Source organism: Purpureocillium lilacinum (assembly GCF_023168085.1).
Source record: "Purpureocillium lilacinum CBS 284.36 DNA, scaffold_2, whole genome shotgun sequence".
NCBI classification, from domain to species: Eukaryota; Fungi; Ascomycota; class Sordariomycetes; order Hypocreales; family Ophiocordycipitaceae; genus Purpureocillium; species Purpureocillium lilacinum.
The window spans coordinates 6331789-6344455 of NW_027072112.1; the positions used below are offsets into that span (position 1 = coordinate 6331789).

The window sequence follows — 12667 nt, forward strand, 5'->3', positions numbered from 1 at the left end:
GGGGCCTTGAAGGAGACTATGGCCAGGTTTGGCGGCCTGGTGGTTTGTTTAAGCTTGACCGAGTCAAGGTACCGGCGTGCGGAATCGTGGAGCGTCGAGTTCCCCGGATGATCTCCAATGCTACACGGCGTTGCGGAATTGAAGCCGGACCTCGGTGCGGGGGGAACCCTCTTCAACTCCTCGAGGTGGAGGCTGTAACGTAGTTGGCGCAAAGCTGTGCTATGGTTGGGAGCGATCAAGGTCGCATCGAAAGGCGGAGGTGTTGACCCCACAGTCAAGTGAGTCGTCGTTTCATCTTGAGGAGCACGATATTGTTGGCGACAAGGGACATGAGTTGTCGAGTCGTGGCACGTCGTCTGATAAGGCGGTGGCCGCGCCACCGTCCAGAGTCGTGTGCCACCACCACCTCATCAAGTGAGCTGCCGCTAACAATTACAGGCGTCCTAGATCATTGCAACCAGTACTTGGACCGGGCATAAGTTCGATGAGACAGGAGATATGTGCCTGTCGATGATATTGCGCGCGCTGTCCGCCCGCCGTGCAGCCCGTTAGACGTAGCGTCCAGGGCACCGGGCACTGTATGACGAGCCAATTCCATGCACCTGAGGTGGTCAATGGCGACCTCCAGGGCTTCATACTGTAGGTACAGTACCTATCCACAGATGCAGCCCTAGGTACAGGGCAGGAGCGCGAAACAATCAGCACGTGCTCCGCTGTAGCTGCACGGGGCGCCGCCCAGAGACCCACTGTGGCGGCACCCGCGGCAGCAGCCAACGCCAATCCAGGGGCCCAATTGCCGGTGCCGCGAGCTCAGCTCGCCTGCACTCCAGACTCCGAGGCCATCCCTTTGCTCGTCCACTGACATCACCGCGGGGAGCTTCACCTTCGCCCCATCACGAGCGGCGTCGTCCGCGGCGTTTGTTTTCATCGTTTGTTTTCATCGTTTGGCACCTCTCTCCGACCATCGTCATCAAGCGCCAGGAACCCTCTGCGGCGGACGCGTCCCCCCCGGCACCATGCCTATCCGCGTGAGATCCAAGGCGCAGCCGGTGCGCGACATGAGCCCCGTGTCTGCCAGGATGGACTTCGACATGCCCGACATTGCGGAAGACGACTCTTTCCGCAACGTCGTCCGCAAGCTATCTACGTAGGCCGATGATCTTTGCCACCCGGCCTACTTTTCCAGGCTGATGCGCCGCAGATACTTTTACGACGCCATCGAGCTGCCTAGCACCTTTGAGCAGCTTAGGACGACTGCAGCGGGCAACTGCATACGCGTGCTCGTCGACCACCTCAACGACACCTGCACCAACCCTGCTATTGTCAATGCTCTACTGTGCGTTTGCAAACTCCGCCCTCTTCTCCTAGGTAACACTTTCGCTAACTGAAGTGGCAGCGCTCTCAAGTGGCACTATGCCGCCGATAGCGAGCATCAGGGCCTTGGCGAGACGCGCTCCAACGCCTGCGAGATCGTTGCATGGCGCTTCCTATCTCGGCTCTCCGAGCGAGAGGCCATGAACTACTGCCTCTACGAGATTCCTGATCCAAAGGGAGATGAGGATGAGCGGCCTGTCGAACGCGACCAAGAGGCCGGCGAGACCTCCCCGTTGCTGCCGCGCATCCTGCCCAGTGCCGACGACGATGCCACGCAACGGCCGGCCGGCAGCTCGACCAAAAAGGCGACTCTACTTAGCTCCCTGTCCAGACTGACTAACGCTAGCGAAGACGCGCCCGACGACCTTGACCCGACCATCGCGTTTAAAAGCCTTAACGCGCTGGAGATAGCGGCCATTGCCGATGCCAAGCGTTTCCTCAGTCAGCATGCCGTGCAAAAGATCATCACCGGAATTTGGAATGGAGACATTGTGTTTTGGGATTCGCTCTCCGTGCACTCTACCAAGAAGCACAAGTACTACAACCCGCAAAAGTCTGATCCCTTCTCCCGCTTGCGCGTTCCCAAATACCTCAAGAGCTGGGAGGTCCTCTTCTTTCTCGTTTTCCTTGGCCTCTACTACACGGTCCTCATTGTCCGCGACGAGGAGCACATTACCGTGACAGAAGTCATTCTATACCTGTGGATTGCGGCCTTTTTCTACGACGAACTGACCGAATGGATGGATGCCGGATCCGTCTTCTACGCCACAGATATATGGAACCTGTTCGACATGATAATGATCTTCATCGGCTTCACTTTCGGCGTCCTAAGTAGGTACCTGGTGATGGCCACGTAGACACGACTGCTGACCGAGGCTAGGAATTATTGGCATCACTCGCCAGGACAAGCAACTTACCGATGTGGCCTTCAACGTGCTTTCCCTGGAGGCGCTATTTATGATGCCGCGCATCTGCTCCATCTTAAGCCTGAGTCCGTACTGGGGTACCTTGATTCCCTGTCTCAAGGAGATGGGCAAGGACTTTCTCAAGTTCATGGTGCTCGTCGTCATCATCTACTTCGGCTTCCTCACCACATTCTCTCTTGTCGGTCGCGACACCTTTGGCCTTGGCAGGATGACGGGTATCCTCACCAAGATCTTCTTTGGCTCAAGCTACGTTGGCTTCGAGATCATGAACCAGATTGATCCCATCTTCGGACCGCCCCTCATGATCATCTTCATCACCCTCTCATCTATCCTTCTGACTGGCTCCCTCACGGGTATGCTGTCCAACAGCTTCTCCCGCGTCATCACGCACGCACGGGAAGAGTACCTCTACGTCTACAGCGTCTACGTCTTGGAGGCATCCACGAGTAATAGGCTTACGCATTTCTACCCCCCATTCAACCTCATCGCACTCGTCATTTTTCGGCCACTACGTCTCATCTTCCGCCGCGATGACAAGTTCCGTCAAGGCCGAATCCTCCTGCTCAAAGTGACACACTTGCCGATTGTTGGGGCAATTCAGCTGTACGAGCTTGTTAGACGCAGGGTCAGCGGTGCTGGCACGTTTAAGGGACCTAAGGAGGCTAAGCGAAGGCGTCCTCGGCCGTTCGCCAGGCCCGCTTCGGGCCACCACAGTCGGCAGCTGTGGCCTTCTTCTCCTCGCATCGGATCGAGGTCGACTGAACGCCCGCGTGACGACGACGAACTGATGGACGCACCGACGGCTGTCGAGGTGCAAATGTCGGAGCTGTCGAGCAAGATTGAGAAGCTGACTGCGGCGGTGATGGCCCTGCAGGAGAGCCAGGTGGTGCCGAAGCCCGCGTCGGAGAGCCTGAGCGCGTCGGCATCTTGACGGGCTGCCGCTTGCAATGGTGGGTCGGACGCGTGATGTTTGTCAGTGTACGATGCAACGCGGGCGAGGGGCAGGGTTGGGCTCGGGATGCTCCACAACTATCTCAACCTAAAGATGAGCCTCCCAAGGATGCAGGTGGCACCTCTGTTCACTCTGGCTTGCCTGAACGCGTCATGCTTGGACAGCCGAGCAGCACAATTTGCATAGGTATCCTAAGAACTTGATCCACGCCTCTCTGCTCGTATCATGGATGCGTATGCCGTTGCCGACCCCGCAAGTAGCCGACAGCGGGCACGGCGGGTCCTCTGGCCGAAACCCGGAGCCCCGCGTCTGTCCCGGCCTGGCTTGGACCCGTGGACCGGACTCCCCGCATTCATCATCTCAGAGCATCACATCAGCTCACCCAATTCTCATCAGCACCATGCACGCGTAAGAGTAAGTGCCTAGCAAAATGCAAATACCAGCGAGCAAGCAACCTGCAGAAAGCGAGCTCGGTCGGCTCTCAGCGACAGAGATTCATGATGCCATTCAGAGTGGCAAAATCACGGTGCAGCAATACGCGGAGGCTCTGATTCGGCGATGCGAGGAGAGAGACGGCGAAATACACGCTTGGGTTCACTTCGACAAGGAGGCCATCCTGTCACAAGCAAGGGCTCTGGACGCGGTGCCCACTGAATCCAGGGGTCTGTTGCACGGGGTAGCAATTGGCATCAAGGATATTTTCCTCACGAGAGGTATGTGAACCTGCGTCATGACCCCTTGCACACGTATACGATCTGATACGATGGGTACGTGGGAGGGAAATAGACATGCCGACACGGTACTTTTCTCCCATCCACGAGAACGACGGCAATGGCGCATCCGACTCGGCGGCTGTCGGGATCCTGCGCGCGTCGGGTGCTCTGCTGCTGGGAAAGACGGCGACCACTGAGCTTGCATCCACTATGGTGGGCGGGCCCTGCGTCAACCCGAGGAGCGTGGGCGGGAAGGTGTATTCTCCGGGAGGCTCATCCTCCGGGTCGGCAGCTGCGGTGGCGGATGGCCAAGTCCCTCTCGCACTGGGGACTCAGACAGGTGGAAGCATTGTACGGCCTGGGTCTTTTTGCGGCGTGTGGGCGTTCAAGGTACGTACAATCTCCTGAAAAGGGGAAGAGATGTCCCCTCAGAGGGGGATGCTGATGCTTTACCTACACGCTCCTAGCCGACATGGGGTCTCATTTCGACAGAAGGTGTGAGCCGCTGCTCAGTGACGTGCGACACCGTGGGCTACTTTGCGAACAACGTCGACGACCTGAACCTTCTCTCGCGAGTGTTTCGGTTAGATCTTGATAGACGCGGTGGCGACAAAGATGAGACTCCTTTTAGGGTACGCGACGCGAGAATTGCCATGGTCAAGACACACGTCTGGGAGCTGGCAAGACCGGCGACAAGAGCGGCATGGCAGCGGGCCCGCGAGCTCCTGGTGGGGGCAGGCGCGCAGATCGAGGACGTGGACCTGCCAGGAGGCTTTGCGCGAGCCCACGCGTGGAGAGAGGTCATCGCGGGGAGCGAGGCGCGGTCTGCGTTTCTATCACGTATGTCATCGTCACCGCACTCCAGACCCCTCCCCGGAGCTCCCTCCACAAATTCACTTTCATCCTGCCCCGAACTTAACCCCCCACCAGACCCGACAAAGCTTGAATGAGTGGCTTACGTGAAACGCGGTCAACAGGGTACCTAGAGGACAAGGACAAGCTGCACGAGACGCTGCGTCCGTTCGTGGAGAGACGGCGCACCCCTGGCAGGGAGGAGATGCTCGAGGCGCACGATGGAGTCGCGGCTCTGCGTCGGGAGTGGGACAGCGTGGCGGCTCGGTACGACGCGGTGATTACGCCGAGTGTGACGGGGGAGGCACCCGAGGGTCTCGGTGACACGGGCAGCGCAGTACGTAAATCCCTTCTACCCGTCTGCCCTTTCGTTTCCCACTTCTGCCAGCCTCAAAGCGCGAGGCTGCGCACCAGCTGGTGCAGCATCGTGGAGCCTGGAGGAAGTCACAGCCCCAACCGCGCAACAATGAACAAGACGAGCTGACGTGTTGGCGCGGGCATGCAGATTTTCAACGCCATGTGGACGGTGCTGCATGCGCCGACGCTCAATGTGCCGGGCTTCGTGGGCGAGAATGGCATGCCCGTGGGGTTGACCGTGGCAGGAGGACGTTATACCGACATGGAGGTTCTGAGGGCGGGCAAAGCCATAGGCGAGGTCTTTAACAGGAGTCGCGAATGATTCAGGGTTGGCGTGTATGTTAGATCCGAGCCCCGGCGATTGTGTTCGGTAACTTGTAGTGCAGGTGTGGAAGCACCGTGACGCCCGCACGTGTCCATGATGCAGGGACTAACTCAGTGCTAAGTTGAAACACTTTAGAGTTTGCCCGTAGACTGGCTGAGTGAGGAAGAGCGACATCGTGGACGCCCGCTTAATGTCGTGTTGAAGAGTGCCGTATTGAGCTTGCGCTAACCACGACTAGTCTGCCATCAGCCAGCAAGGCCGAGGTGTAAAGGGGCGGTTACGACAACCACTCTGTGATTGATCCTAGGCGCAGTTGGCGTGAGATTGTACTCGGCCGCCACGAGCCAACATGACTGACAGCGGCGACAGCAGCAGCCCACCGAGTCAACTGCCGGGCACCGTAGGCCAGCTATTTGGACAGCACCATCGCGGTCGCCGGGCTGACAAGCTGAAGCGTCGCGGGCTGCCAGGCTATAGCAGCAACTAAAGGCATCTCAACGCAGCAGCGACAGGAGGTGCCGCAAGCTAGCTAGTTGCAGCAGCAACTAAACCCATCGATGGGTGACAAGCTGCAGCGGCAAGTGTGGTCTGGAAGAGTTTATAGTGGACAACCTAAAGCTGTCGCGGCACGCTGCTAATGCGGGAAATCAGGGACCAAACTTAGCAGATGGTGGAGCACGAAGGAGAGACTGAGATTGCTCTTATACTCGCGGCCGCCCACCCTTGTGGTCGCAGCGCTTCTAGAGTCGCGTTCTTCCCGTCGGCATGCACATGCGCGTAGCAGGCCTGTTTCCTATCCTGTTTTATCGTGAGTTCTGATGCCCAGTCATATCGATTCGTATGTCGTCTCTCCAGCACTGACAAAGACAGGCAGATCATAATCATCATGAGAATCTCGATAGCTGCAGTTACGGGCATTCTTGTCCAGGGCATATCCTTAGCTGCTGGCCTTCGGATCCTTCAATCGAATGATGATGGCTGGGCCGACTTCTACATCCGTCATTTGAACGACAAGCTCCGCGAATTGCACCACGAAGTAGTCCTAGTAGCTCCGCCCAACAATCAGTCTGTTCCGACAGTATTCTACGATGACCCCATCAACGGTGCGATCCCCAGCCTTGGAGTCGTGATTAAGACTTACCAGACTCCCTGGCACGCGCTTTAGGACGAGACCTAGACTAACATCCATGGATAGGCCCTTTGCAAGACATGGTCGGCTCCCGTTTGGGGCCATGCCAACATAACAGCTGCGAGGAAGGTGGACCGATGAACAACAACCAATCTCGCCCCGACCTCAACTGGGTAAACGGCCACCCTATGCACGCCATGCAGTACGGTATCGAGTCCATCGTACCGGACTTGTGGAACGGAACAAAGCCAGAGCTTGTCATTAATGGACCCAACAAGGGCAACGTCATCTGGCCGTGGCTCCAGCGCATCCCCAACGCAATCACGGCGGCGTACGCGAGCGCCCATTACGGCATCCCGGCCATTTCCTTCGCATATGGATCTAGAAACGGCAATTGGTCGTCGTGGAACACTGCGAAAAGACCTCGCAACAGCCGCACCTACGTCGGGCTCGTGGCAAGGCTTCTCGGCGAGCTCCAAGAGACCCACGAGGCAGGAAAAGGCCTGTTGCCACCCGACACGTATCTCAATGTGAACTTCCCACCTCTTTCAGCGACGTGCAAAGAGGTTGAGGACTTCCAGTGGGTACTCGCCGGTTTCGCACCTCGGGGATTCTTGGACCCAGTGCCCGCCGTCGAGTGGTGTGGCAAGCAGACCTTGCCCAGCGAGTATAAGACGCTTCATAGTGGCTGCTACATATCCATCGCCTTGGGCAATGCGACGTCAATGGCGATCTTGGCCGATATAGTCGCTCAACGAAATCTCATTAACAGGCTGGGGAGTATCTTGTCCTGCTTACCGGCGGAAAAACGTCAGTAGAGGATGACTACATATACCTATTCATGCCGCGGAAACGAGAAACCGACGTACTATAACTACTTTTAAACGCTACCCGCTAATCCAAGGCACTCATGAAATAGCTCAGAGTGCAATGTGCGAATCCTTGCGATCAATCCCACAGACCTACGCGTACCCCAAGCCCGCGACCCTTCATACCTCACCGAGTTATGCTCTGAATGCAGATTTGTATGTGCCACTATCACCTCGACTCGCACTCCTTAAAACTCCTGAGTCAGTAGTGCGCGAAACATGAACGGTGTTATCTATTGCCACAAGAAACGCCCATATAAGCGAGTACCAGCGGTCGTCCCGACGGCTCGTGCCGTTTGCAATAGCATGCATTCTGGGAGACAAGCTTGGCGCAGTCGAATGCACGAGGGAATCATAGTCAGAAGTGTCCGGACAAGTGATGCACTTGAAGGCCTGATGAATGCCACGGTGAGGTAGGAATCTCCCTGGTTTTCCGCCTGCCCCAGACAGAAAGTCAAATTGACGGCTGCCTGCCAACACTTCAACGTTTGCGGAAGAGCTCCAGTGTATTGTCCCGAAGCGCTGGTAGGCGGCCCAATGAAGGATCTGAGAAGCCAAGATGCGGACGTCCTCGGCAGATGGGATACGACAAAGCGAAGTGTCGTTTGCAAGGAAGATGCTGCGTAATTACCCCGTCACAACATTGCCGAAGAGGGTCGCAGTTCAGCTCCCACATCACCCTCCACACCCATCCCTACTGAGCAGGCCACATACAAAACTGAGACTGTGGCGCTTTCCTTGAGTTCAGATACGGCCCTTGGTCAAACACAAATGGGATGCGCTGTCGCTGTTAAGACATTGGTTCGCCGGCTGAGACAGCCGCGGATGCTTTTGACACCGTGGTCAGCCTGCCCTAACGTATCTAGAGCTCTATTCTCGTGATTGTTATTCGTGTTGCGATACACGAAGGAATGCACGCTCACCATTCTCAACATGAAGATGCTGTCCATCCTGTCGTTTTGTGCTCTCCGCGCGGTCACCTGTCACGCCTCCCATGCTTCCCGAAATGACGATGATGTTCGGGACAGAAGGGAATTTGGCTCCGTTGTCGATGGCATACAAGCAAAGATCCTGAAAACCCTCGACGACAGAGAGGAAATTCTTCATTCGAGAGGAGTTGAGGCTCGTTGCACATCGAAGAATGTTGTTTTCCGCCGGGAATAGTATGCTTTGTACATACGAGACCACTATGGTTGAGGCTGACACGTACTGCAGCGGCGCTCTTACCGAAGCGGAGAGGTTGGACTATGTTAACGCTGTGAAGTGTCTCCAAGGCCTGCCGGCCCGGACTCCGGAGAGCGTGGCGACCGGAGCAAAGTCTCGAGTATGACATGTATTCCGGGTGCCGTCACATAATGCTAAAGCAGACCTGAATTTGCAGTTTGACGACTTCATTGTGACGCACGTTCAGCAGACTTTGACCATCCATTTTACTGGCAACTTCCAGCCGTGGCATCGTTGGTTCGTCTACGTATACGAGCGTGCTTTGCGCGATGAGTGCGGCTACAAAGGGTATCAACCAGTATGTATTGGCTTCATGTCACGAAGGGCAGTAGCTGCCGCCGAGTTTGGCTGATACAAGGAGCAGTACTGGGACTGGCCCAAATATTCCTCGGCACCGCAGGACAGTCCGATTTTCAACGGTGACCGCTATAGCTTGGGCGGCAATGGAGATTTTGTACCTCACGACGGCCCAATCGCTAAGTCGCCGAATGGCCTGCCGCTTCCCGGTCTCGGCATGCAGCTGCCACCAGGGCTTGGAGGAGGATATGTCACGACTGGGCCCTTCGCAAACATGACGATCAATCTTGGCCCAAGAAATAGCGTCGCATACAACTCCCGGAGGATAAGAAGGGATGTCGGGCCCACCCTGACCATCCGTTACGCGAACTATACCACAGTTTTGGGTAAGAGTTGGTGGCAGGCTACGACAAGGCATGACGACTGATAACTCCACCCAGATATGCTACGGAAGTCAAACATTGACGACTTCCGGTATCTCTCAGAGGGGACTCCATACAGTATTGAGATTGGACCACATATTGCCGCCCACGCTGCCATCGGGTAAGCTTTCGTGATGGACGAACGTCATTGTTCTCTAACCCGTGGGCTTAGTGGGGATCCTGCCGGCGATTTATTCATCTCCCCCGGTGATCCGGCATTTTATACCCACCACGGAATGATGGACCGCATGTGGACGCTATGGTAAGTGCTCGCCTTCCAGGTAGTACTTGAGGCGCTTACGGACGCTGTCTAGGCAAGCGATTGATCCTGCGACACGACGCGACGACCTGGGTAGAGGAGAGTATAGCCACATTACATGGGCAAACACTCCGCCTTCAAAAGAGACGAACTTGAGTGATATTCTCGACCTAGGTTATGCCGGCGAGAGCATTCAGATTGCAGACGTCATGGACACGCTCTCCGGACCGTTTTGCTACTTCTATCTGTAGCCACTCAACAGGCATTCGGTTTATGGTACATGTACGGCATGGCCCCGTAGGCGACACGAGCCCTGGTCAAATGCTCTACAGACACTTCAGCCGCACCGCGCCCTCTCGGTACTCCGCGATTGATCTTGATGGTAACTCTCCATTGCTTCTTCTAGTCTATCAGTGGTCCAAAGCGGATATGTACATTGTTCTGTACTGCTTGTCACAAAGTTGCCGGATACCTCCTTTCCGCCTCTGGAATATCGAGTCCAAGCCACTTCCAGCAACCTGTCGCTTGTAATTAGCATTGCCTGCCCCAGAAAGAGGAGCAAACAGGCCAACTGACCGGAGAGATATAAGTCGGTTCCAAAATACTTCTTTAGGACCTCCGGTCCCGACCTCGTGGAGTCCGGATTCGAAGCAACAGCATTATTGCCAACAGCCATCGCAATCATGGGTGCAATGTATACCAGCTCTTTGTACTGTGGTTCACGACCAATACTGTTCTCTATCGTCTTCTGGTGGATGTTCATGGCAATGCAGTACCCGCCATTCATGGCCCCGCCGCAGCGTTTGATGCCAGACCATTCAGCTGCGTCTCCTGCGCAGAAATGAAACTGGGAATTGGGCACGTCGACAGGGAGCATCAAGCTAAGTTATGTCAGTGGCCATGCATTTGTAGTGACAAGAGCGATTCCGAGGCGGTGGCTTACTTGGGCTGGATTCGAACGTGGCCAGAAGAGGTGACAGCAGAGCTTGGCAGGAAGTTTGTCGACGGCACGCTGTTGGAAATAGCCATGATGACCATGCTAGCCGGTACCTGGACGCCGTTGGTGAACTTGACGTGGTATTTGGCCGACCCGTCCTCCGCTTCAGTCTTGGTGAAGCTTTCCAATCGATGGCCCATGAAGGTTTCGACGTCTGCTTCTTTGAGAAGATCCAGAGATGTATCCTTGCACTCATCTGTAAGCCCTTCAGATGACAGAAGCCTGTCGCGAGAGTGTGCAAGCATGACCTTGGTGTGAGGCATGACCAGTTTTAGTTCAGCTGCCATTTCTATGCCAACAGCACCGCCGCCAACAACCAGCACGCCATGTCTTGCGTTGCGAGCCTCTTGAATATGGCTTTGTACCTCCATCAGGTACTCAGGGTAAGTGAGCGACTGCGGAACTACTGGCCAGACTCGTCTCAGTCCGGTAGCAGTGACCATGTAGTCATACTCAAGGACAACCTCATCGTCAGTACCATGAGCAAGCATTGTCGCCTTCTTGGCGCCACAGTCGACGTGCGAAATTTTCCCATGGAGGACCTTGATGTTGGGTTCTTTGCACAGCTTAAGGTCTTTGAACTGCACCCACGCCTGTTTGGAGTATTCGATGTCGGCCAAGGCGAGCGGAGAGCCTACAACATGAACTGGCGCACGTGTCAGATGCTACATGTAATCGGTCTCAATCAAACGGCACACGACTTGACTTACAAAACCCGTCCCTTTCATCGACGATCACCACATCGAATCGGACTTGAGGCCATTGATCCTCGATGGGGTAAGGCTCGGGAGCCATGCGAGGGGGTATGCCCTGGTGCAAGTCCAGGAGATTGACGGCCACGGCGAGTCCCGCGTAGCTACCGCCGGCGATGAGGACCTTGACCGTCACGGCCGCTCCCACTGCTGAAGGCATCGCAGCCGGGGAAATGACAGATCAAGTTGCCTCGCCGGTCTGCTGAACGTTTCTGACCCTGCTGCCGACGAAATGATCCTTTGACAGCTACCAGTAACACAATGGAGGTTCAGCTCGACCAAAACCTACCATCTAGATTATGAATGGGGAGTCGTGTGAGCCACATCCGTTGCAAAAATGCAGACGCAGGCTTCCTGCGGCTTAGGTGGCGACCCATTCTGGCCAGGCCTCGGAGGATTGGGTCCCACAAAGAGCAGAACATATGCCTGAGCCGAGGCAGGTAACTGCGTTGTACATGGACACACCACCAGGAGCGACGACGGGATGAGCCCGGCTCATGGCTACCTGCAGTCCTGGAGGATTTGCCAAGCACACACACAACCTCAAATTCAGTGGTACACGCCGCCGGGCGTGTGCAGATCCCACTCCACACCCACGGCGTTACAGGATGCACTACGGACGCCAAGTAAGCCGCGCAATTCGCTGCCAAGGAACTGCTGCTGATCATGGCCCTTTCCTCGTTGGTTTCCCATGTTGGTCCTTCTACACTCTATTTCGTATTCAGATGCATCTAATCAATCAGCCCCCCACGGACGCTATGTACGTTGCATGTACAACCGCGTAACGTCCGTTAGTAGCGTTCTTGGGACATCTCGTAACCCCGACTCATCAAGTAAACGCCGAGCGAGAATCCAAGAAAATATCACCAAGAGTGCCAAGATATGGACACGGTTGGACAACTGAGCAGACGAGTGAAGCGTGTTGCAAACCAGTGCCGCCCATGCCTTCAACTATAGGGCGCATGGTCTGCTATTTTGTTTGTGTTTGACTCGGAGCCTGTCCCTTGACAGCATGGGCGATCTGTAACGCCAGCTTTTGAGAAAATTGCCGACACCAGGTAAAGCTGCCCGTCATGAACCAGAAGCCTGGTATGCCCGTGGGCCTCCACCACCCACTTCTTTCCTGTTCGTGGTCCAAGGAACCAAAACCTCGAAGCTTGTCTGCAACCTCGTCTCCCATGAGCTTGCGTATTGTAAGGATACTTTTCTCATAGCCAGT

General features: G+C 55.8%; 4 protein-coding genes across 4 annotated transcripts; 3 read left to right on the forward strand and 1 right to left on the reverse strand.

The window, feature by feature from the left end:
* Positions 1-1016: 1016 nt before the first annotated feature.
* Positions 1017-3231, forward strand: PLICBS_003705 (uncharacterized protein; the record flags this gene model as incomplete). The annotated part of the gene is made up of 4 exons (XM_018323474.2): positions 1017-1147; positions 1202-1336; positions 1397-2205; positions 2255-3231. The coding sequence occupies 4 exons, from the start codon at positions 1017-1019 to the stop codon at positions 3229-3231; spliced, it is 2052 nt and encodes a 683-aa protein (XP_018178704.1).
* A 1387-nt stretch (positions 3232-4618) lies between these two features.
* PLICBS_003706 (uncharacterized protein) lies at positions 4619-5496 on the forward strand (the record flags this gene model as incomplete). The annotated part of the gene is made up of 3 exons (XM_018323475.2): positions 4619-4805; positions 4943-5154; positions 5323-5496. 3 exons carry the CDS (start codon positions 4619-4621, stop codon positions 5494-5496), a joined length of 573 nt encoding a protein of 190 aa, XP_018178705.2.
* A 1269-nt stretch (positions 5497-6765) lies between these two features.
* On the forward strand, positions 6766-9950 carry PLICBS_003707 (uncharacterized protein; the record flags this gene model as incomplete). The annotated part of the gene is made up of 7 exons (XM_065600275.1): positions 6766-7208; positions 8713-8821; positions 8879-9019; positions 9086-9404; positions 9459-9561; positions 9613-9702; positions 9755-9950. 7 exons carry the CDS (start codon positions 6766-6768, stop codon positions 9948-9950), a joined length of 1401 nt encoding a protein of 466 aa, XP_065456347.1.
* A 688-nt stretch (positions 9951-10638) lies between these two features.
* On the reverse strand, positions 10639-11608 carry PLICBS_003708 (uncharacterized protein; the record flags this gene model as incomplete). The annotated part of the gene is made up of 2 exons (XM_018323478.2): positions 10639-11342; positions 11407-11608. The coding sequence occupies 2 exons, from the start codon at positions 11606-11608 to the stop codon at positions 10639-10641; spliced, it is 906 nt and encodes a 301-aa protein (XP_018178708.2).
* Positions 11609-12667: the final 1059 nt, after the last annotated feature.